This window comes from Phacochoerus africanus, chromosome 3 (genome assembly GCF_016906955.1).
Source record: "Phacochoerus africanus isolate WHEZ1 chromosome 3, ROS_Pafr_v1, whole genome shotgun sequence".
Lineage (NCBI taxonomy): Eukaryota > Metazoa > Chordata > Mammalia > Artiodactyla > Suidae > Phacochoerus > Phacochoerus africanus.
The window spans coordinates 201,726,961-201,750,924 of record NC_062546.1 but is presented as its reverse complement, the minus strand read 5'-3'; the positions used below and the strand labels follow the sequence as shown (position 1 = coordinate 201,750,924).

Sequence of the window (23,964 nt, the reverse complement as noted above, 5' to 3'; positions counted from 1 at the left end):
CATTCCTAGGGTGCTCATTCCCTCGGCATAAATTCCTTTTTTGAGAAACAGGGCTCGGGCTGGAAGCTCACATCATCCAACAATGTGAGTATGTTTCCTGTAGCATTTTGCACAGACAGATACATAGCTGACCTACACCCCGATCTGAGGGTGGATCCTGAAAGGTTATGTCCACCCCTGGGACTCTGTCCAGAAGCAGAGACGCAGCACTAGCTCAGGAGCCTTGGCCACACTCCTCCTGTTCTGAGAGATGGGTCCCCCTCGTCCCTGTCCCGATGCTCAGACCTGAAAATTCGTGGGAGAAGCAACTTGCTGGGGTCTGGTGGACGCGTCTGGGGTCTCTGGATGCATCTCAGTGAGAGAGGAACGGGACGGGCTTGTACTCAGTAGTGATTGGACCAAGGAGGCGGGAGTTGTGAGCAGGAGGGAGTGTGATGGGAATATAAAATGGCAATACCTAGAGTTCCTTAGTGTTGCGACAGGTTAAGGATCTAGCACTGGATGCTGTGGCTCCGGTAACTGTTTTGGAGCAGGTTTCATCAATCCCTGGCCCAGGAATTTCCACATGCCTCGGGCGTGGCCAAAAAGAATTGACGCTGCCCAAAGTCCAGAATATACAAGGTAGAGACGATGGTGGTAAAAAGCCAGCATCGTGTGACAAATTTCTTGCTTGGCTGCACTGACCAGCCTGAGGTGACGGCCGCTTTCAGTGCTCACCCCCTGCGCTGGGATCAGTGGGAATCTCGCTCCTGTGCCGCTCGCCTTGGCCACCTCTAGCCCTGTCCCGTCCTGGGACACTGCAGGAACTGCAGGAACGAAGGAGAGACCCCCTCACCGCTCATTTGGGGCACATCCTGCCCCACCGTAGTGGATGCGGAATGGGCCCCTCCAAGGCCCCCTTCAGGACCAAAGGGGGCTCAGTCCCCAGTGCCCCAGGATGTGGTCCTGACCCCTCAGTTAATCCCTCCCCAGAAACAGTTCCAAGTCTAAGAGATGTGGTCCCTGCAGGTTACAGTGTTACACACCGCCCCCAAGGACAGCGGCATTCAAGGACAGTCGCATTGGGGTACAAAGATCCAGCCCCCTTACCCCCTGGGACAACTTTGGGGGTTCCCCTAGCTCCTGGGATCCCTGTGCAATCAGCTGAAGATTCCCCTTCAATTGCAGCCAAAGTTCAGCTCACCCCTCTGCCCCAGTTCAACTGCCCCCCTGCCCAGTTCAGCTACCCCCGCTGCCAGGTCTCCATCTGAGTGTTTCAGGGGAACCCAGCCCAAGGGACCAGCTCTCGCCGTATCTCATGAACTTGCAAAGCTTTCAACCTTGTACTTGTGTGGTATTTTGAAGAGTATCTTAGGATCTCCATGATTAGCTGAAATATTCAGATTTTTTATGTGAGGTCTTTTCCAAGTTTTCTGACTATATATATGGGGTTGGCCATTGATAAATGACCAAGTGTTATACAAATTCCCAAAGAACAACCCACAGCTCTGGTGGTCAAGGGTGAGGGTGTGATGGGTGAGTCAGTATCTGTGTAAGTTAAACAAAACTAGTTTCCTCTGTCCCCGCCTTACCCTCTAACTAGGATGAATAATAGATGTCTTTCTCTGCAGGTCAAAATACCTAATTCCCACACAAGGAGATGAATAGCTGGTCTCATGACTGTTTCCTGATGCTTTAGGAATGATCTTAGAATAAGATTTTCAAAGTCAGTGGAAAAAATAATCTGGTCTTGAAGAAGAAACGTATCAACATAGTTTCAACGTATCAACTTTTCTTAGAGACTAACATTTCATATTTTAATAATCCCACTGTCACTTTGTAAACCTGAAAGGGTCATAAATCCATTTCTAAGTAATTCTGAAGCGTTTATCTTATCATCTGCAACTCCTCCATAAATGCCGATGTACTCGGATTTTGCTTTTTGTCCAGAACTGTTCATCATTAAGGGGCTCTTTAATAGCTAGTGACTAAAATCCTGTCACTCAACAAAGCCCAGATTGTGTAGCTGATAATTTCAGATTTTTATGGAACAAGCTTCACTAACAGTGAATTTTAATTTGCAAGTGTCAAACTCACTCATGCATGTTTAGAGAGGCTTGGAATAAAATTGAAAATCTTCCAATTGGTCCAACTCTTAGGCAGTGCTTCCAGATTATCTTGCCAAGTGGAGGAGGATTTTAAAAATGAACGTAGCAAGTGAGCTTTCTTTATTGTTTTGGATTTTGATTTTTTTTTTTCTGGAAGGAGTTAGAAATGGGGGGCTGCCCGTGGTCTCACGGGTTAGGTTCCCTGGAAACACTCAGATGGAAACTTTATTGGGAACGCCACCCAAAAGGGAGGGAAAGGAGAAGCAGCACTGGGCAGATGGACGCGGAATTGGGCAGAACTGGGGTGCATTTGCAAAGGAGCCTAAACATCCAGGGAGCCACTGCTGAGACGGGCGAAGGGATGAAAGGATCAGAGGCTGGGTGGACACAGTGTTCCAGGCAACCTCCAAGCCGCAGAAACAGGGACAACTTCAGAGCAAGGATGACCAGAGGCCAAGCAGGAGGGCAGTGTCTGGAGCCAGGAAAGGTTGCAGTGGGCAATGATCAGGTGCCTCGGGGTTGGGGCGGGGGGGGGGGTGGGGGTGGGGGTGGCGAGCTGAGCCTTCTGCGGAGAGAAGTGAACAGTCATGTCTGGGGAGTGAGTAGATCTGAGTGCAGCAAGTTGTGGCCCAAGCGCTGCATTTTCTGGTGTGTTATGGGATGGACTGTGGGTGAGGAAGTGACCGAGGCCCAGGGCAGTGAGACCAAGCCAGAGTTAGTGCGAGACGAGGTTCCACCTGAGGACAGGCCTGGGCGGGGGTCTGAACCCCTCAAAGTTTATATTCAGTCTCATGGGACGATGCATTTAAAATCGAACATTTAGGCATTCTCGTTGTGGAACAGGATGAGCGTGTGGGTTCGATCCCTGACCTCAGTCAGTGGGTTAAGGATCTGGCATTGCCGTGAGCTCTGGTGTAGGTCACAGATGCGGCTCAGATCCCACGTTGCTATGGCTGTGGTGTAGACTAGCAGCTGCAGCTCCGATTCGACCCCTAGCCTGGGAACCTCCATATGCCACAGGTGCAGTGCGGCTATAAAAGAAAAAAAAAAAGAAAAACAACAACAAAAAAAATGAGAATCTATCTAAACTTCACACCTGATATAAAAATAAACTCAAAATGTATCATGGACTTAAACATGAAACTGGAATCTTTAGATGGTGAAAAAAAAAAATCTTCAGGATCTAGGGCCGGGTAAAGCGTTCTTAGACTTGACACCAAAAGCGCAGTCCATGAAAGAGAAGCGTTAAATTGGACATCACCAAAATAACACGTTTGCTCTGGAAAGATCCTACGAAGAGGCTGAAAAGACAAGCTATAGACTCTGAGAAAATATTTGCAAACTATTTGTCTGACAAAGGATTGGCATCCAGAACATATAAAGAAATCTCAAAATTCAGCAGTAAGAAAGAAGAACACCCGTCTTTCCTTTGGGTCTTCGGTGCAAAATCCATCTGTGAACATATGGAGGATTTCAGATGAGAGATCCCCTGACGAGGATAACTTCAAGGAAGGAGGATGTTGCTGCCAGAAGGACGTTTTCTGCAGACCAAGAGCAGTCTCTGCAGATATGCTTTCGAAATCAACATAACCTCACTTGTCTCACTCTGGACCTCATGCTGGCTTTGGAAACAAAAATACAGAGAAAGAGCCCGCTGGGGGCCATCCTTATAGCTCCTTTCCCTGGGTTGTTTTTCAGGGTTCCCTGTGTTCCACCCTTTGGAGCCATTTTCAGGGGTTCTGACCTGTCCATCACACGGGATCGTGCGAATACTAAAGAGTCCTCTCTAAGTTTCCTCCAGCCCTCAAATGACTTAGTGCTAAATTCTTCTGGAAAAATCCTTGGACCTGCCTACATACAGCACGCCTAGCTTGAAACGCTATCGTTTGTCTGAAGTGTGTCCCAGCCACGCTGACCACAGCGCCTCTCCCCCGAGCCCGAGGAGGAGCTCCGTGTTGAACCTCTGACCCAACCCCATTCCTGTATATAATTTGAGAGCATTTCAAATCTTGCATTACTTGGCAAAGACGGAAGAGGGAAGGCCATGTGTTTCCAGAGGCTGTTATCAGGAATAAGGGTTTCATTATGGAAATGTACCTATCGAGCATCTTCTGTGTCCACTGAGGTGCAGCGAGAGGGGGGAGCTGAGGCCGTGAGTGGCTCCTGGGCTGCAGAGGGGGCAGGGGCTCTTTTAACTCAGGGGGGACAGAGACCCCGTGGATACACTCCCTGAAGTTGTATGTACTTATATAAAATGCATCCCGCTGGGAAGAAGGTTATGAGCTTTCTTCAGCTTCTCAAAGGATTCTTCTCTCCAAAAAGCTCAAAACCCACTGCATACCCAAAGGACCGCATCAGTTGCGTGGGGGAGGGGCCCAGAAGAGAGCGAGGGTCTGAAGCGTGGGAGAAGGTGGAAGAGGCTGCCCAGAGGATGTGGCACCTTGGGAGATTTCCGGGTCCGAGCTCGCCTCCCCCATCTCAGGGGAACAACGGCCTCCCAGCTGATACCCCACCTTGTCTTCTGCACCTGCAGCCAAGCGACCTGATTCAAATGTGACTGATCAGCACTCCCGACAGTGCTGGCCCTCGAGAGCTGTGCGATACTTATTTCCGAAGGAAGAGTGAGTGCTCAGAGGAAGACCCTAGGGTGGCCGTGGTTGGATGTAAAAAGATGGAGAAGACGCAGGCGATGTCACAAAGGACAAGTGGGCTGCTGGACGGGGGTCTGGGGCGGAGGCAGAGAGCAGCAGTTGAGGTGGGCCCCAAGGGTCTCCAGTGACAGGTGCTGCCTCAGAACCGTGACGGCGGGACACCCGGGTCCCACCATCCACTGCCGTTCAGCACAAACTCAGGCAGGATCAAGACGTGGTGCAGATGCAGGAGTTACTCCTGTGCAGGAGACCCTAGCTGAAGAGGAGGGCACGGACGGGTTTTAGGAAAACCAGTGTGGGTGTAAGTTGGAGGACCTGGGTGACCCGGGGACAGCCTGGCAGCAGGCAGGGAGAAATTCAGCGCAGTGGCGCTCCTCGTGAAATTCCCAAGGGGCTGACTTTCTAGAAGGAAGAAAGGGCTCCTTCTGCTGCCCTGGTCCATCCACAGTGCAGAGTGAGACTGAGGTCATGATGGAGACAGAGCCAGGAGATTCTTTAAATCGATGATCATTATACAACTACAAATGTAATAAATTCATTGAGTAATGAAAAAAGAAAAAAAATGACAACAAACCCACAACAACAACAACAAAATAAATGAAGCGAGGGACCCCTGGTGTCGAGGAAGGTCAAGGAGGAGGCTTGAGAAGAAGGTGCCGTGATGAGCACGCCCCTGGGACTCTTTCAGTGAGAGCAGAGGCGGGGCAGGAGGTGCAGAAGGCAGGTGACAAGCAGGTGAGGGACTCGGCTGAGCAATGAGGGCGGTGGGTGACATACCTCCTTCGAGAAGTTGCAGAACGGTGAATAAAGTTGAGCGAGGACTCTAAGAGGGAGAAGTGCTGTGAGTGTGCCAGGACAGAAGGACCCGTGCCCGTGGGGGGAGAGCTTACAGCTGTCAGGGCTGCAGGGAGGCCCTGGAAGCCGGGCCAGAAGGAGGTGATGCCCAACAGAGTAGGACGAGGCGGCTCCGCAGCCAAGAGCAGCGGAGGAGGAGCTGGCAGAAGCACAGGCCTTCCAAGAGGTGAGGAACACGTCGGAAGAAGACCCCTGTATCCAGGCGGCCTCCGTTTTCGCAGGTCACCAGGAAGCAAGGGTGAAGCCGGTGTGACCCCTCAGCGGGTGGGCCAGGCCCTCAGAGCGGGGCATGAAAAGACCCACCAGCAGGTGGAGGACCCCATGACTCTGGAATTCGTTTGGGGCTTCAGTCGCTACAGCTGCCCTGCCCCACAAGCTGGATGTAGTCAGGTCCAGGATCAGACTGATTCAGGTGGACTGGGCTCCTGGACCCTGACTTCCCAAACTGTGAATTTCTGGAAAGATCATAGCAATTTCCTTCCATAAGAAGAAAGGACTAAGGAGGAGGCCCCCGGGATCCCTTTGCCCCCGGAGACCTCATTTGCCTGGCCCCTCCCCACAAGGGCTCCTCTACTTAGCACATCAAGCAATTTGTGACACACCTAAGCAGGCCACGTTCCATGCAGAGGGGGAAAAACTACTGGTTAGCAGAAAGAGGAAAGAAAATGGAAGATGCCTTGAACCCACGCCCCAAAGTCAAGGATCATTCACACGCAGGTGCATATCTTTCCAGAAACATCTTGATGCATATATGTCTATAAATTGTTCTTATGGTAGTTACTGCTCATAACCATTAACTGTGTCCCGTAATGGGACGTGGAGTCAAGATAAATCTTATCAGGAGCTCCTCTTGCGGTTGAGAACCAGACTAGTATCCATGAGGATGCGGGTTCGATCCCTGGCCTCGCTCAGGGGGTTGAGGGTCCGGTGTTGCCCCGAGCTGTGGCTCAGGTGGCAGATTTGGCGTTGCCGTGGCTGTGGCTGTGGCTGGCAGCCACAGCTCTGATTCGACACCTAGCCTGGAAACTTCCATATGCTTCAGGTGCGGCCATTAAAAAAAAAAAAAAAAGATAAAGCATTTCAGTTAAGCTAAGAGGAGGCTGAGTGTTTAGCTTGAGCCAAGTCGTCCCAAAGGGCCAAGAGGTCAGCCAGGTGGACAGAGGTGGGAACGGCTCTCCCTCCCCGCCAGGAGGGCCTGTGAGGACCACAGGGGTGGGTGCAGAGCCTGGAGTGTGAGGAGGGGCCGGGGAGGGACCCGTGGAGGTCGGGATGGCCCCGCAGAGAAAGTGGCGTGCCCCTTCCCACCACATCCTGGCCAGGAAGCGCTTCCCAACAAAAATTAAACCTGGATCTCCTCAGAGGAAACTGGGTCAGATGTCGTTTAGGACATAGCTGTGTCTTTGGGCTTCGCACTGGAGGCTTTGTCAGATCCGCCCAACAGCTTTTGTGTGGGAGGGAGTAGCAGGTATTCTGAAGCCCCAAAAGCTTGAGTGACTTTTCTAATCTGATCTCAAAGGAACGAGGAAGCAGAAAAGTCAAATGACATTCTAAACACAGGCCTGAAAACAGTTGTGAGATGCTGAAGTTTTTTACAAGTTAAGTGTCTGTCATGACATATCACGTTATTTGGATGCATTTTTATCGCAAAATGCAGTGGGTTTTTGTTGTTTTTGTTTTTCCTCTCTTTTGGCCTCCTCTCAGCATATGGAGTTCCCGGGCCAGGGATCAGATCCAAGCTGTCATTTTGCCCCAAGCCACAGCTGCCGCAACACCAGGTCCTTTAACCCACGGCCGCAGGCCAGCATCGAACCCGCATCCTGGCAATGCAGAGATGCCCCTGATCCCATTGTGCCACATCAGGAAGTCTCAAAAAGCAGTTTTTAGCGATGATAGTTTCTGGGCTGATTTTGCACTTCCGGATCTGAAAGCAGATTATAATTTCACTCTCAGCTCAGAGGGAATAAGCCTCTTCCCCAACACGGTGATCTGGCTCCCACCCCCAGGAACAGACCCTGAGGGAACCATCAGGCCAAAAAGCCGGGAGTGCGCAGCCTGAATTTACATGTTATCAGGCATGTGCCGAAATGCTTACCCCCAGTTAAAACAGGTGACAGCGGCAGCCCTCCTCGAATGTGGCCACTTACCCACTAATGCGAGGTGCCCAGCAGCCCTCCGCAGCCCACTTGACGTGCAGGCGCTGGCTCAGAGAAACTTCCCACGGGGTCTCCATTCATCAGAGTCCCTGTGTCAGCCAGGGAGAGGGAGGGGCCTGTGGCGGCCCCTGGGGGAGGGGATCGGCCACCGTCTGCACCTCTGTCACCCGCCCGACCTCGCCAAGACGACTCCCCGGGAGACGACGTGCCACCCTGAGCAGTCCTTCGGAAGCAGTCCTCTGCCCCTTTCTCCCGGCTCCCACCTCGTGGACGATGGTCCAGGAAAACCCGTGGGCACCAGGCGGCTGTCTGCGCTGCGTGAGGACGTGTCCCTCGGTGCAGGGAGGCTCGCAAAGGATGGTCCCTTTCGGCACCTCGGCTTGGTAAGTACATTCTGAAGGTCAAACCAAGAGGCCTTCGCCCGTGGCCCCCGCACCAGGGCAGTCCCGCGCGCCCTAGTGCTCAGGAAACGTTTACAAGCAAACAAGATAAGGTCATAAAATTGGTAAACAAGGCGGAAAAAACCCCCAAGACCCAATCAAGTTGAGTGACGCCAAATAAAGGAATATAAATTAAAAGTTAGCTCTGTGTTTCGCTTCCTCTGCCGGCCAACTTTTGTATCATTGTAATTACACTGTAACAGACAGGCATTGCCTGTGCGTGTTGAACAGTTCCTTGGATAAAGGTGAGGGGATGCCGCTGATGATTTCCTTGGGTTTTAAAAATTCTTTTCGTGTCATCGTGATGGTGTTTTTGCAGAACGCGCAACTAGGCTCTGCCATTCGCTCCCAGGAGGGGCCACGGGCGAGCTTGGAGGAGCTGCTGGTTGCTGGATGTCCTTGGCTGGCATCTGCAGAGAGCAGCTCCTCAGTGATATCTGTAACATTCCAGAATGAATGGAAAGGCTGGGACATATCTAAATCCTCTTCCTTAGTGGGCCTCACAGGGTCTGCTGGGGGTGACACCATCTCACAGGTCAGCTGACATTCAGATGGGGCCGGGGTGCAGAGGAAGCTCATGACCAAGGGGCATGGCCGGCGTGCCCTGGAGCTGGGAGTGGCAGGACCCTGTCTGCCGGGACCATCTGCTCTGTCTATCCCGTCTCTAAAAGGCCGTACCGTGGCTGGGACCACATTCTCACCTTGCTGCCAGCTGGCCAGGGCACCTGGGTTTCCTGCCCCAGTGCAGAGGGAGCCAGTGTGACTGGCTGCCAAGCGGGGCTGGCCAGTCCAGCCCCTCCCAGGGGGGCCCGTGTCTGTGATTAGAATGCTCTCCAGCCCGCTGGCTGAGCTGGGGGTGGTGGGGGTAGTGGCCGAGAAGGTCCCATCAGAAAGGGACGCTGGTCAAGGCGGGCAGCATGACCCATTCAGAATCCTCGTCTGCCCCCCCTCACAGGAAAAGAATCAGGAAAAAGTGACTTTGGAGTTGAAAGGTAAAAGCTGCACATGGAATTTCTCCCCCCCAATAATTGGCAACATGAGCAAAATGGTAAATGTTTAAACTAGCAACCAGGAGTTCCTGCTGTGGCTCAGCATGTTCAGACCCCAACTAATATCCACGAGGATGCATTTTTTTCGATCCCTGGTCTCGCTCAGTGGGTTAAGGATCCTGCATGGCCATGAGCTGTGGTGCAGGTCTCAGACGCGGCTCGGATCCGTCGTTGCTGTGGCTGTGGTGCAGGCTGGCGGCGACAGCTCTGATTCAACCCCTAGCCTGGGAACGTCCATGTGCCGAGGGGCAGCCCTAAAACCAGCAACAACAACAAATGGCAGCCAAAAGAAAGGATGCATCCAATGACCTGTTGCCCAAAGGAAGAAATGGCTCTAAGAAGGGGAAGCAGAAATGCTCCCCGGCGCGCTCTCCTCCAGTTAAAGGTGTCTCCTGTCCCTGTGGGACATGTCCTTGCCACAGGGAGAGTCACAGAGATCACTCGCATTCGCTGTCATGCTGTTTCCAAAACTGGCCTGCCACGGCTCTGCTCCCCTGAGAACTTGATAGTTGTTCTAGAAATAAAGCGGCGCAAGTAGACCTGCCAATCCTGTTTTTACTTACATGCATTAAACACCTATTTAGGGACCAGGCCCTGTGCTGGTTCCGTATGGGGCACAGGACAGCAGCCAGATGGACTCCTCCCTCGCGGGGGGCCCCACATCCCAAGGAGCAGTTAGGACAGGCTCGCAATTAGCCAATACTCTGCTCAGAGAAACAGGCCCCCGGGAATGTAACCAGATGCCCCTGAGCGAGAGCCGCGTCTTTGGGACCTGGGAGAATCCAGGACGGCTTCACAGAGGAGGCACATTCGCCTCGGACCAAGGGGAAGTGTCCGTGGAAGAAGACGGGAGAATGAATTCTGGTCAAAGAGAAGGGCCCCCCCCCACCCCTTCCAGCGTTTCCCCACCCTCCAGCCAGAGTGAGGCCCGACAAGCAGGTGCACTCACGCCAGCTCCTGCTCCGGATCCCCAGGCGGCTGCCCGGCTCTCAGATCAAGGTCCCGTTCTGGGAAGAGCCGGGCTCACAGGCCTTCCGAGGCCCTTCCTGTCTCTGTCTCCCCGGCCTTGTATGCTCTGCTCACCCCTGTTCCAAAAATCCCTGCCCACCTGACTTCCCGTTATCCAGAGGCAGCACAACCTTCCAGCTCGGATACACACACACGGGTCCCTCTGCTGAAAGCGCTTCCCCTGCACTGTGCTCCCTTCCCTGGAGCACCCCTCCCCCCTCCCCCTCCTCCGTCCCCCTCCCCCTCCTCCTCCGCCCCCTGCCCCCTCCCCTCCCTCCCCTTCTCTCCTCCTCCCCTCCCTCCCCACCCTCCCCCTCTTCTCCCCAGCTTCTTCTTCTCCCCCCTCCTCCCCCTCCTCCTCCCCCCTTTCCCCCTCCTCCTCTCCCCCCAGCATCCCCCGCCCCCCTGCCCCCTGTCCCCAGCCTCCGCTTCCTCCTCCCTCCCTTCCTGCCCCTCACACTCACCATCTGTAGGGGCTCCCAGAGGCCAAATCCAGGGCAATATGAGTACCTGAAACAAAAAGGGCAGCAAGACTGGTCGGCAGGACATTAAGTAAAAAACACAAAAGGTCCACGGATGCCTTGTGACACCTGAGGAGAGGAGGACAGCGATAAGGAAGATGCCGACAATGCCGCTTAGTCATGTTGCAGCCCCTCTGTCCGCGCATCATCCCTGTCCTCCAAGGACACACCTTGTACTCGATTCTGATTTTCTCGCTTCTCTCGCTGATGTTTCTCCGGGGACCGGGGGTCCTGGGCCTCGTATCTGGGTGGGCTCCTTCCCCAGTGGGCTTGGATCTCCTGGGGGTCCTGGAAGGTCCATAGGCTTGGAGCCCCCTGAGGTTTCTGGGCCCAGGTTTGCTCCCAGTTTCTGCAAGGAAGGTGCCCCCCGCCACGTGGCTGCAGCAGCCCCTGTGTGTGTCATGAGCCATGATTCCAGGCAGGTCTTCCATGACCCCCCCGCCCCAAGGAAGTGAGAGTCTCCCAGCACGCTGCTCCTCCTGGGGCTCTCATCACTCTGAGCCCCAGTGTCCTGGCTGCCATGCGGCCTGAAAGGGGGAAGCTGGGGGGATCCAGGGCTGGGCACTGCCCCACCGCCACAGCATGTGGCCAACGGTGTCCAGAGTCACCAGGGGTTCGTGTCTCATTGTGCTCCCTCCAAGCCGCGTAGAGACCAGGGCCTGTGCTTTGGAAAACTCCTCATGCACACAGTGTAGACAAGCTTCACTCTCTTTGTCCTTATGGGGTGACAGTAACCATGACCCTGGCCTTGGCACCGGACGCTTTGTAAGTATAACCGCTGTGCAGAAACATCAGATGGGTGTTTGCGAGGTCTGGCCCTTCACTGCTGGGAGCAGCAGACCCTAGCAGCCTAGGGCGGAGGGAAGTTCTGCTGGGGGTCGGGGCACAGCCCCCACCTGCAGTGCAGAGTTCCCGAGGCTCTGATGGGGCTGCAGAGAGGCAGCAGGGGCCAAGGATGGTGTGGCCAGGCTCTCTGTGCACAGGGGGACCCAGGCCAGGGAGGCCAGCAGGACCTCCAGCTCAGGCGGAGGCCCGGGACTGGCTTCCTGGCCCCCTGGCCCAAGGAGGGGACAGGCAAGCAGAGAGACAGCAGCTCGGGTGCTCCCACAGCCACGACCTGGCAAGGAGTGCAGAACACAGACAGGAAGCAGAAACGAAGCTGGATCACAGGGCGGTCCCGTCATGGCTCAGTTAGGCTTAAGAAGCTGACATAGCGTCTGTGAGGATGCAGCCTCGATCCCTGGCCTCAGTAGTTTAAGGATCTGAGCGGTGGTGTAGACCACAGATTCAGCTCAGATCCTGCGTTGCTATGGCTGTGGTGTAGGCCAGCAGCTACAGCTCTGATTCGATCCCTCGCCCGGGAACCTCCATATGCAGCAGGTGCAGCCCTAAAAAGAAAAAAAAAGAAAGAAAGAAAAAAAGGAAAAAGCTGTGTCACAGGAACGTGGTGGGGAAGGAGGCGGCAGAACTCAGGGGGTGGTGTGGGAGCATTAGCTTTCAGAGCAAAGAAGGAGCAGACCATTAGAACACAGGCCCGGACTCAGGGTCAGGGGTACCCCAGTGAGGCAGCTGAGTCCGGAAGGCGGTAACGGGGAGCCTGCAGGCAGGGTGGTCTCCAAACCATCCACACCCCAGTCGGTGGACACAGCGCTCCACGCCCAGCCTGCCCAGCAGGAAACCTGCCCAGTTGGGCGGACAAGGGGCCGGACCTTCACCCCATAGACCAGGAAAAAATATTGTTGCTGAAACTCAGCCTCTGTTCCCCGGTGCTGGATAGAAACGTGGAGACCGAGTTTGGGGTGAAGTGGAAAAGAACAGCTTTATTGCTTTGGCAGGCAAAGGGGTGACAGCAAGCTAGTGTCCACAAAACTGTGCCCCTCCCTGGAGGGGGCGTGAGGAGGCTTACAGGGTCCAGGAGCAGGGCATGGTCAGTGGTGGACAGTCTTCCGATGGGTGGGTGGTGAGGTCTCAGGGAGGCAGCGTCATCAGCCTTCTGGTTCCAGCGAGTCTGGGGTCTGCGTGCCTGTGGGCCACACACAGTTAACTTCTTCCTCCTCGTGGGGGCTTCGGTGTCTGCAAAACAGCTCACAGGACGGGGCTCGGAATATTATCTCCCGTCCTTGAGGAGGAACTAAAGAGCCTTGACTTTGTTGAATGGCTAAACAATTATTATTTTGTCTTGTCTGTTTCCCTTTCTATCTGCATTTTCTTACTTCTCTGATTAAATTTATCCTTTGGCTAATATTTTTCAACGAAAAGCAGGCCGAGAACATGGGTGAGGGTCCTGGGTCCCTAGGGTCCTGCTCAGTGACAGTTTGTGCTTTTCCGTGGTCGCAGGTATCACCATGTCTGGTCTTTGGCTGTTTGATCGCCATGGATACACCCGCCCTGTAACTAACAGGTGCCTTACTCTGCTTTCACAGGAAGAAGAGGAGGAGTGGAAAATGTCACCGAGTGTGTTCCTTCCTACGATGGAGGAAGGAAACAACACCTACAAAGGTCAGTTTAGGAGGATTTGCGTGGTGACTGAGGTTGCCCCTGTCCACCCCGCATGGCCCCAGCCTTGGGTCGCCGGCCAAGAGAGGCTGCAAACATGCACCTTGCCACCAAGATCTTCTGTCCGTCCCTCCTTTAAAATTCCTTTGGTGGCTTCAAGGTGTATCGCTGGCAAAAGAGCCAGAGGAAAACAATCCAAACTTCCATTTTTCTCTCTTTTGTCCTTTTCAGGGCCACACCCGTGGCATATGGAAGTTCCCAGGCTAGGGGGTTGAATTGGAGCTGCAGCTGCCAGCCTACACCACAGCCACAGCAACGTGGGATCCAAGCCTCCTCTGTGACCTGCACCACAGCCTATGGCAAGGCGGGATCCTTAACCCTTGAGCGAAGCCAAGGATTGAACCTGCCTAGTATCCTGTCCTCGTGGATACTAGTCAGGTGCTGAACCTGCTGAGCCACGGTGAGAACGCCTTCATTCTGTTTTAAATGCCTGAGGCCAGCTGAATATTCTTTTGCCAGGAACAAAAGGGGCGGACAGTTTTCCCTGGATTGTTTACATTGAGAAAATCAATACCGTATGTACAGTAAGATGTTTTAATCCTATTAGACTAAGACGTGCTTGAAAACGGACACCTAATTCTTTTGTCTCGCGTTCAGCCTGCTTAGAGTATCATCTGGCTCCATCCGCAAGTGTCTGAATTGGTCTTGCAGATATTCCCACTAGAATTGACTGGAATGTTATCCAATTCCTTGGGTTCTGCTCCACCCTGGAGATAAATCCCAACCCAGGATGACCTGCCAAGCTGACCTTGGTCACTAGTGCTCTTTGGAAATTCCTGAAAAATGCAATAAGGATGTGGAGCTGAGTATTTCCATACATCAGTCACGCCTCCGCCTCCATCCTCATTCCGGTCTTATCTGGACAGCCCCGGTACTAGTATTTACCTAATAGATAGTTTTTACATTGATTCATGGTTTTACCCCAATTAACTGAGCCTCATCCCAAGCAACGATATTAAAGCCTGATGTGCTGGTTATATAAAATAAGAATGTCTGTGCACTTCCTAGAATTATCTCTCGTAACAAGGATCTCCCTCTGCGTGCGATGCTGAATCAAGGCAGAAGCACAGGGAAAGGATGACCCCGGCAGGATTTGGCATCTGCTGTAATTGGAGGTGGGAGGAGGTCAGCGGGTAAATTAACACTGCTTAGGTGTCCAGGGCATGAAGGCTTTGTCTTTTCATGTCCATCTCACTCACCTTTCCAGCAACGAGCCAGAGGGAGACATCACTAAGCCCAGACCAGCAGGTACTAATAGAAGACCTGCCGTCATCCAAATCTGAAAATATCCACTCTGTTTTTTCTTTTCCGTTATGGTTCATTGGGGGTATTGAGTGTACATCCCTGTGCCAACAGGAAGAGCTTGCTCCTTATCCACGCTGTGTATACAAGTTTGCATCTGCTAACCCCACACTCCCAATCCATCCCCCACCCCTCCTCCTTGGCAACCACCAGTCTGTTCTCCTTCTGCGAGTCTGTTTTTGTTCCATAGATATGTTGGTTTGTGTTGTGTCTTAGACGCCACACATAAGTGATAGCGTATGGTATTTGCCTTTCTGACCGACTTCACCTGGTATAATTTCTAGGTCCATCCATGTTGCTGCAAATGACATCATTTCATTTTTTATGGCTGAGCCATATTCCATTGTGTCTGTGTACCACATCTTCTTGATGCGCTCCTCTGTCGATGGACGTGTAGGTTGTTTCCATGTCTTGGCTGTTGTGAATAGTGCCCCCGTGAACATAGGGGTACATGCATCTTTTTGAATAATAGTTTTGTCTAGATATATGCCCAGCAGTGGGATTGCTGGATCATGTGGCAAGTCTATTTTTAGTTTTTTGAGGACCCGCCATACTGTTCTCTGTAGCAGGTGCACGCTTTGACATTCCCACCAAGATGAAAATATCAGCTCTTTAAGGCCAGTGGTGAGCAGTGGTGCTGAGCAGTACCTACCGAAACACCCATCACGTACATATTCACTCAGATATTGACTGCGTCCGGTGTGCAGGTGCAGCACTAGCCTGGAGATGCAAAGCTGCACCTGCCATCAGCAGGCTAACGATATACCTGGGGCTTTGGTGACGGATGGGTAGGGACAGTGCTGTAAGGCAGGTGGCTTGTTAGGCTGGCTGCAGCAACCTCCGAGGGACCCAGCTAGGTATCGCAGTAGTCCACACTGCAGGGTCACCGGCCTGGCTGTGCTGTCCCCAAGATTCAGAGCTGTGTTCCAAACAGTAGCAGCCATTTGTCATGACACGACCACACAGGACATTGTGTATGGTCTATGCGTACTGTTTTCATTTCCTATTCTGCAGATCTGTCACCAGCCTTCGAGATAAGTTCCCAAGCTTTTGAATCGTTAGGCAATTTGTCTGCCCCTTCTCTTCTGAGGACCTCCCTTCTGGCGCCCTGCCAGCTGTCCTCCTTGGGGCTTCCTTGGCCCTTCCCGACTGTCACCCCTTCATTTTCCTGTTACTCCCTCGCTTTGGTCCTGAGGGGGGCTGTCGGGGGCAGTCCTAGGTGCCAAGTACATCTCAATATCATCTTACACTCAGTCAGGCTGCAAAGGACCTGGCTCCCCTTGCCTCTGACATAACTACATGGAGAAAGAAAAGTGGAGAGGAGGCCAGGTCCTCAACTGCTTTAATGGGGAGGCGGGAGCTCCTGTCTGAAACTGATGACTCCAGAAGTAGTGGCGTAAGCGTCTTCTAGACCTGGGGAGAGGAACAAAGATGACCTCAAGGAGCCCACATGATGCAAAACAACCTCACACCCTCCCGCCGTGGGCCCTGTGCTCTTCCTTCCACGGGCTGCTCACCCTCCCACCTGAGAGCCATCGTACCTTCTGTTCCCCTTCCCTGGAATGCTTATCCCTTCAGGCCTTCCCTGAGACCCACGGGGGATGACAGTCTCCCCACCTCGCCTGTGCCCAGCCCTGACCCCGCGTCACTCCCTCCATCCAACATCCCTGTGTGGGTTCCCGCTTGCCCCATGAGAGCAGGGCACCGATTTCATGATTTATGAACAAATCGGGTTTATGAATAAATCTGAAACCTATTCAGTGCATTTTGAATGAATGAATGAAAGAATGTAGGAGTGAGTGCCGTTGGACAGGGTAACTGGAAGAGGAATTTTTAATACAGTCTTTGTAATACTCTCTGTGCATGCATTATTTTGGTAAAAACAAAAATTGTTACATTAATGAATTCATTAATGAATTTATGGCATTAAAATGAATAAATTATTGCAAATTTATTGATACGTTTATTACATTACGTTTAGCGATCAATTTATTACATTAATAAATGTATTGCATTAATTAAACATTAATTACTCTAATGTTCCCACGGGAAACCTGCTGACCCACCCAGCCAAGCTCTTGAAACGACTCACGCCTTGTGCGTAATATGTTTCCATCGAGGATAAGAAAACACAAGCCACTTGGGATCAAGGAACGTGAAGCATGATTTTCCTAGTTGGCTCCTGGGGCATTTGATGCCTTATCTGCCAGGTCTTTGGTAATTTGCAGAAATTAAAAGTTTTCATTAGAGAATTCTTTTCATAAAAATCAAAGGTTTTCCTTCTCAAATGAAACATTAGCATCTTAATCACTGAGATTAGCCCCCCACCCCCACCCCCGCATCACCCCTCAATGTGTGAAAACTGCCGAAGCCCTGGCTTTCCCCGTCTCGGATAAAAGCTCATTCTCTACTGTAGGAAAGAGCGGGCAGCTGTTTTTCTTTGAGAGCCCTGAATAGCTTCCTGCATTTATAAACGTCCATGAAATTCTTGAAGGGATTGAGAAGTGCCCTGTGCAAAAGTGTCATGAGAAAAACAACGTTTCAGAGGAAAACCAGGTCCATGTATAGGGTCCAGAGATGCAGTCAGCACAGGGTACTACAAATTGCTCTATGTGTAAAAAAAAAAAGAGGTACACCTCCTAAATGGGGATGTCTCAAGATGCCATTGCTTTTAGAGAAATAACCACATCTTGCTCTCCTTTCTCTTGAACCTTCTGCGTGCCTCTCATTATTAAACGCTTTGCTTCCCGGTCTTAGTAAATCTATCACGTGAAAAAGCAAAGTGGCTTCCTTTAAACCACAAAGCAATTTTGCTCTAAAAGATCTTAATGAAACACACGGGTTTTGTGGTTGGAGAAGATTTTGTCATCATCCGAGGGGAACCCTCGTAGAAAAGACGTGTTCTTAGCGAATAGCACGTTTTAACACAGTGATACCTCTAATAGTGTTTTCAAGGAGGAAAGCTGGCAATTTTAAACACATAAAAAGCCTTGTATTATTCCTCCATGTCGAGGTTTCCCACAGTTTGAGCTTATTTAAGTTTTCAGAACATATATGGAGAAGAAGCACTTGCCTTCCAGGGAGGAGCCCGAGGACTGCCTGTGCCTTTTTTACAACTCAACTCCTTACATGCTCACCGCAAAACATGCACCTTCTTGGGGGGTTTCAGGCTGCAGATGGAACTCTCAAATATTCATGACTGAAGACATTTTTCACATCAATGGGATGATCTAGAGAATGTAAGCAATGCATGTTTTTCTCGCCCCGACTCTGGTGAACGGAGTTGACCTCTGTGGCTGGCGTGCGCTTGCGGGAAGGATCATAAAACAGTGAAAGTTCAGCCCCGGTTTTCGAGCTGTTTCCTCTGCCTTGTGGCCCCATCGTCCTTCCTCAGAGCCTCTGCCCCTTCCTGTCCACACTGCAGTCCCGGGCTTATTACCCGCCCCGTCTGGGTAATGTTTCTCCTTGAACTCTGACCCTCGCCTCTGAGGTCACCCTTAGACAGGCACCGGGAGGCACAGCCCCAAACCTCTCCTGCCCCATCATCTCGTTCCATCGTTTGAGCCCCAGAGGCTGAGCCACCTCTCATGTGGTGGCCCTGCTGGGGAGGGGTTCCTTGGGGACATCAGTTCTAGGAAAATTTTACCACCTTTGTGATTTGCTTCTTGTCTATTTCTTATCAATCCACAGTAGCCACCCTAGAAAGGATTTGGCTGCTTTCTTCGTCATTTTAAAAATCTGTCCCTGAAACTTCGCATCACCCATAGATTCCTCCTTCATATCATCCTGGAAGACGATGGTCGGCCAAGGACTGGCCCCACCCAGGCCACACTGCCCTCGGTTTGCTGGCGGGCAGCCTGGAATCCAGACATCCCGACCCTCTGCTCAGCCAGCCGTCCAGGAAGTGAGCCAGGCCCCACCGACCTGTGTGTGGCCACAGCTTGTGATGACCCTTTTGTGATTCCAGAAATGTCCATGACCGCCTCTGGGAGCGGCGTCAAGGGTCTCCAGCCTGTGGCTTGTGGACCCCACCCACACTTTAGGAAAACAGCTGCATACCCACATCCCCTTCCCCCGCGTGAGTCCCACGTGGTCCTGACTCGGATCCCTCTAAGAGGACGTCACTGGCCCTCAGCATCCGTCACTTCCACCTTGAGAATGTGTATCTGCTCTCGGGGCACAAGTGTTTTACAGTAGCCGCTGTCCTGCCTGGTTCCTCTCACCTCCAGAGGTAGAGATGGCTGATAAGGAGAGAGAGGACTGTACGACCAGCCACTGGAAAGGGGCAGGACGGGTTTTCACCCAGCCAGAGCCCTTGGGGGCATTTCCCTTGGCCGGTCACCCGTTCTGGAGCATCTGCATCTCATCACCCTGTTGCTCCATCTTTCAGGATCTGCGGCTGTTCCTGGCTCGCACCACGTCTCCTGCCTTCTTTCCCTTCCTGCCTCTTCGGCTCATCCCTGGCCCCTGGGATTTACCCAGAGGCTCCGCCCTCTTTTCTCGCCTGTTTGCCCACTTGACTCTCCAAGCATCCTCTCTGCGTTCGTGGTTGACACCTCTTGTTACCAAATGCAGTTCGTGTGCCTGATGCAAAGTGAGGCCAAACAGCGAAACCTCCGAGCTTAGAGCAGAGAAGGGTTTGTTGAAGGGCCATGTGAAGAGACAGGTGGCTCATCCCCACCCCAAAAAAACCCCAAAACTCAAAGGCTTGCAGCAAAGCATTTTTCAAAGCAAAGTGAGGGGGCATGTGGCTGGTTGTTGCACCGCTTGTGGTTGGAATCCTTTGTTCTTGCAGCTGTCCACGTAGGTCTGGTCATATGTTCCTATAAACCTCCAAGACAAATATCATTGTCTGATCTGCAACTTTTTATCTCTGTATGAGCGGGAACGTGTTATATCCTTAAATGTCAGAGGCTGGAAGATGGGCTCGCCTGTATAGTTCAGGCTACAGGCAACCTTCTTAACGGAAAACAGAAGCAGTGGACTCTAAAGGTTGGAGTTAAAGAAGCAGAGGCGCTGTGGAGTCGGATGTGTCCTTCCTTTCCTATTCTTGCTCCCTGTCCTCCCAGACCTGTGTCTCTGTCTGACTGCGACAGAAACAGTGTGTCTGTGTGTTGAGTGTAAGTGCTCCCCGCCTTCTTGGTCCACTGTATCAGGGGGACAGACTGCTGGCCAGTCTCAGTAGCCCATGTCCTGCTTATAGGGGAGCCCTCGGTTGAGACACTTGCATCTCATCCTTCTCTCCAGCACCTGGCATTCAGGCCCCCCCCCCAGCCCCCATGGTGCCTTTTCTTCCCAAGCCATAGCCATTGTCAGGCAGAGGTGGAAAAGCGCTGCCTGGGCCCCCGGGCACCCTCAGTCGCCCCCCAAAGTTGAAGCGCATCATTGCCTCAGGGATGAGTTCCCAGGGAAGTGGTCGAGCTGGTGGTGGTTGCAGGTTTGGTCTCAGAAAATTTCCATCCCCTTCTGAACACTAATTTGAGGGACTGGCAAGTGTCGTCTCCCCTGGGAGATCCTCCCAACCAGTGCAACTGCCAGGAACCAGTTGATCTGTTCCTCTGCACACACTGGAATTCCCTTTCTGAAAGAAGGAGCTTTATTTCCATTTATTCCAGTGATGCAAAATTGTCCTTCTTTCCTCTAGATGGTCACATTTCTCTCTCTCTCTCTCTCTCTCTCTCTCTCTCTCTCTCTCTTTTGTCTTTTTTTATGTTTTCTAGGGCCACCCCCACTGCACATGGAGGTTCCCAGGCCAGAGGTCGAATCAGAGCTGTAGCCACCAGCCTAGGGCCACAGCCACAGCAACACGGGATCTGAGCCACGTCTGCGACCTACACCACAGCTCACAGCAACACCAGATCCTTAACCCACTGAGCGAGGCCAGGGATCGAACCCGCAACCTCATAGTTCCTAGTCGGATACGTTAACCACTGAGCCACAACGGGAACTCCATGATGGTCACATTTCTGTAACCGTCCTGCTATCTGCCAGGGTAAGACCAGAGGGAAGTATAAAAGTGTATGATTTCGAAAACATCCAAAAAGTAATACGCAAATAGTGATTGAGGAATTCCCGTTGTAGCTTAGCGGGTTAAGAACCCAATGAGTGTCCATGAGGATTCAGGTTCCATCTCTGACCTTGTCCGGTGGGTTAGGGATCCAGCATTGCTGCAAGCTGCGGAGTAGGTCACAGATGCAGCTCAGATCCAGTGTTGCTGTGGCTGCAGCATAGGGCAGCAGCTACAGCTCCAATATGGCCCCTAGCCCGGGAACTTCCATATGCTGCAGGTCTGGCCCTAAAAAAAAAGGAATTAGGGGCAAGTAATGGATGCTTGTGTTCTCAGTGTTGGCTTTTAATAGGGGCCAGGGTAAATTATTGGTGAGTTGAATTAGCAACAAAATCTCTGTTTTGGGAAACCATTTGAATAAGATTAATATCAAAACATATTACAATCACCTATAATTGTATACTCCCACAATTACCATTATTTTTATATGTTTATAATCACATGAGGAATACCACTTTTTGTCGTATTTTTTTACATAGATATTTTCATGCTAGCAGTCTTCTTTATTTTTTAGCTATTCCGCAGGCACAAATGTTCTCTTTGGGAAGTGGAAGAAAACCACATAGGATAGAAAATTAAAATGTTAGGGCAGGTCTGTGTACCTTACACACGGTGAGGCCAAACAAAGTGAAATAACGGAGTTTGGAGCAGAGAACGGCTCATTGCAGGGCCAGGCGTAGAGGCGGGTGGCTCGTGCCCCCAAAGCATCCCCAACTCCCCGAACCAAAATCACAAAGCATATTGAAAGGCCAGGTGAGGGAGGGGCGTGGTTGGTCGTTGCAAACTTCTCGGGGCAGAAATCCTTTGTTCCTGTAGCTGTCCCCGGATGTCCGGTCACGGGGTCCTGTGCATCTCCAGCAAGGTGCTTGTTGTACAGAGAAGGGATAAGCAGAGCACCGGGGAGGGGCCTGCCCAAAACTGGGTTACTCAGGGCCAAACTGCTTTCATTAGTCTTCACGTCGAAAAAGCTGTTTTCTTTTTCTTTATCCTCCTGGAGTACAGACCTGTGGAAGAACAGAGATGAATCCTGGAATTTCCCCCAGGACTACGATCCTGAAATGATCAAGGAGGTGAAACGGAAGGAGGTGGAGTCAGAGATCAGGGTGCAGGTAAAACCACATTGATGTTGTCATTGTTGCAGCGATTGTGCGTTTTTAAAAATTAGTTCCTAGAGTTCCCGTCATGGCTTAGGGGAAACAAATCTGACGAGCATCCATGAGGACACAGGTTCGATCCCTGGCCTCGCTCAGTGGGTTAAGGATCCAGCTAATGGTCTTCCTAAAGAGGGCATGCAGGGGAGTTAATTAAGTGTCAGCTTATGAAATTAAATCATGTGTAGGTCACAGACATGGCTCCGATCCCACGTTGCTGTGGCTGTGGTGCAGGCCGGCAGCTACAGCTCTGATTCAACCCCTAGCCTGAGAACCTCCATATGCCATGGGTGCAGCCTTAAACAAACAAACAAATAAATAAATAGTAATTCTTATTAATAACCTACCCAGAATTTAAGCTACTTTTAACTTCACAAAGAAAACAAAGCATGCAGCATCACTTATACGTGGTATCTTTTGTGTTCTCCTAGGTTGATGAGTTGATGAGACAAGAACTGAAAAACTTAAAACTAGCTGTGAACAGAGAAAAGGAATCAGCAGCCAAACCAAGAAAGAAGAATAAAGGTAAAAAGGTGAGCAGCACCTGCGCACAGGAGGCCTGAGGCAGAGGGCAGATCCAGAGCTCAAGGAGGGGTCCAGCCCGTGCGGCCGGGGGCCCGTCCAGCCTGTCGGTGCTGCCCAAGGAGCCTGGCTGTCCCAGGCTGCTTCGCCAGGAAACACGCCCGCCCTTGGTGAATTTCCCTTGGTCCCCCATTCAGCCCTCGGGGTTGTGGGATAACCACAAATGGGATAGATTCAGCAGTCTGAGGTGACCTCCCCCCGTCCCCATCACTGCGGCTCTGTGTCACCCAGGCCCCGAGAGTGGGATGAGAACTCTTGGAGGAGCTGGGTCTTGTGCCTCAGACACCCCAAGAGCACCTTCCTGGAGCTCTGGTCCCCGCCATTCCTTGTAGCCTAGGATCACCAGGCCCTGACTCATGATATGTCGCAGGGTGGGGTGGTTGTGAAGTTCCCTCTGGAAATTAAACTGGTTGAACACACAATAAAGGAGCTCAGGGTACCCCAGTAGATTGATGGTAATTGCGTCACTGGAGTTTTTTGAGTACGCAAATTTCCAATCCAAGGAACCTAGGCGTAAACTCGGGAGATATAAATGTGATTTAATTTCATAAGCCGACACTTAATTAACTCCCCTGCATGCCCTCCTTAGGAAGACCATTAGCAGAAGAGGAATGGGCAACCTTGAGCACAGCAAAGGAGAAACAGGACTCAGAGGGATAGAATTTGGCAGTGTTAGTCTAGCACTATCCAGAGAAAGTGACTTGATCAGAGATGATGCGGCAGCCCGAGTGGTCCTTTCAAAATATACATCTGATCTTAGCGCTCCCCATGGAAACCCTGCAGTGACGTCCCAGTTCCCTCAAGGATAAAGATGACAAGCTCTGCCAGCCTTATAAGGCCAATGCCCTCATCTTCAGGCTCGTCACCACCTCTCCCTCCCTGGCTGCACTCCAGCACCCAGACCTTTCTTGTTGTCCTTCAAACACACCATGCTCCCTCCCACCACAGGGCCTTTGCACATGCTCTTCTCGCTCACGAATGGTCTTTACTCCCCCCCACACACAATCCCAAGGGTAGTTAAGTCCTACTCATCTCTTGGGTCTCAGTCCCAGACGATCCCCCTCAGGAGAGCCATCTGGGGCCTCCAGGGTAAGTCTGGCTGCTCTGCAGGCACTTGACACTGGATCCTGTGTCTGCCTGGTGCTCCATCACTGTGCTACTGTTACGTTTACTGGTGGGATCTTGTGTTAGTATCTGCTCTCCCAAATCTGCTGAGGGCCGTGCGTGCAGAGACCATGTGACTGTCCCTCCTGCTCACCGGTGTAACTTTCTGGAACATTACACATACGAGTGAGTGAATTATTTGCTAAATCTAGGTCCTGTGCAAGTTGATCTCTGTAGGCTAAATTGAAGCACAGGTTTTAACTAGAGAAACACCCCCTGCCCCCCCAACCCCACCCCGGGGAGGCAGCTACCTGCCTGACAGCAGCTTTGCTGGCCCCAAACCACCCTTCTTGTCATCTCGCAGCAACTAGGTACCTTATGTCCTTGCTAGCAGCTCTGCTAGCAGTGCTCCAAGCCCTGCTTACCAGTTTCATTTTT

At 51.9% G+C, this 23,964-nt stretch overlaps 1 protein-coding gene across 1 annotated transcript in view; it reads left to right on the top strand.

Annotated features, from left to right (window-relative positions):
* Nucleotides 1-23,964, top strand: part of IQCA1 (IQ motif containing with AAA domain 1) — a 168,879-nt gene that overhangs the window by 84,681 nt on the left and 60,234 nt on the right. The window contains exons 9-11 of the mRNA XM_047773843.1: nucleotides 13,188-13,263; nucleotides 21,692-21,798; nucleotides 22,272-22,373. Of these exons, the coding sequence (XP_047629799.1) occupies nucleotides 13,188-13,263; nucleotides 21,692-21,798; nucleotides 22,272-22,373 (285 nt within the window). The remainder of the gene's footprint in view (nucleotides 1-13,187; nucleotides 13,264-21,691; nucleotides 21,799-22,271; nucleotides 22,374-23,964) is intronic.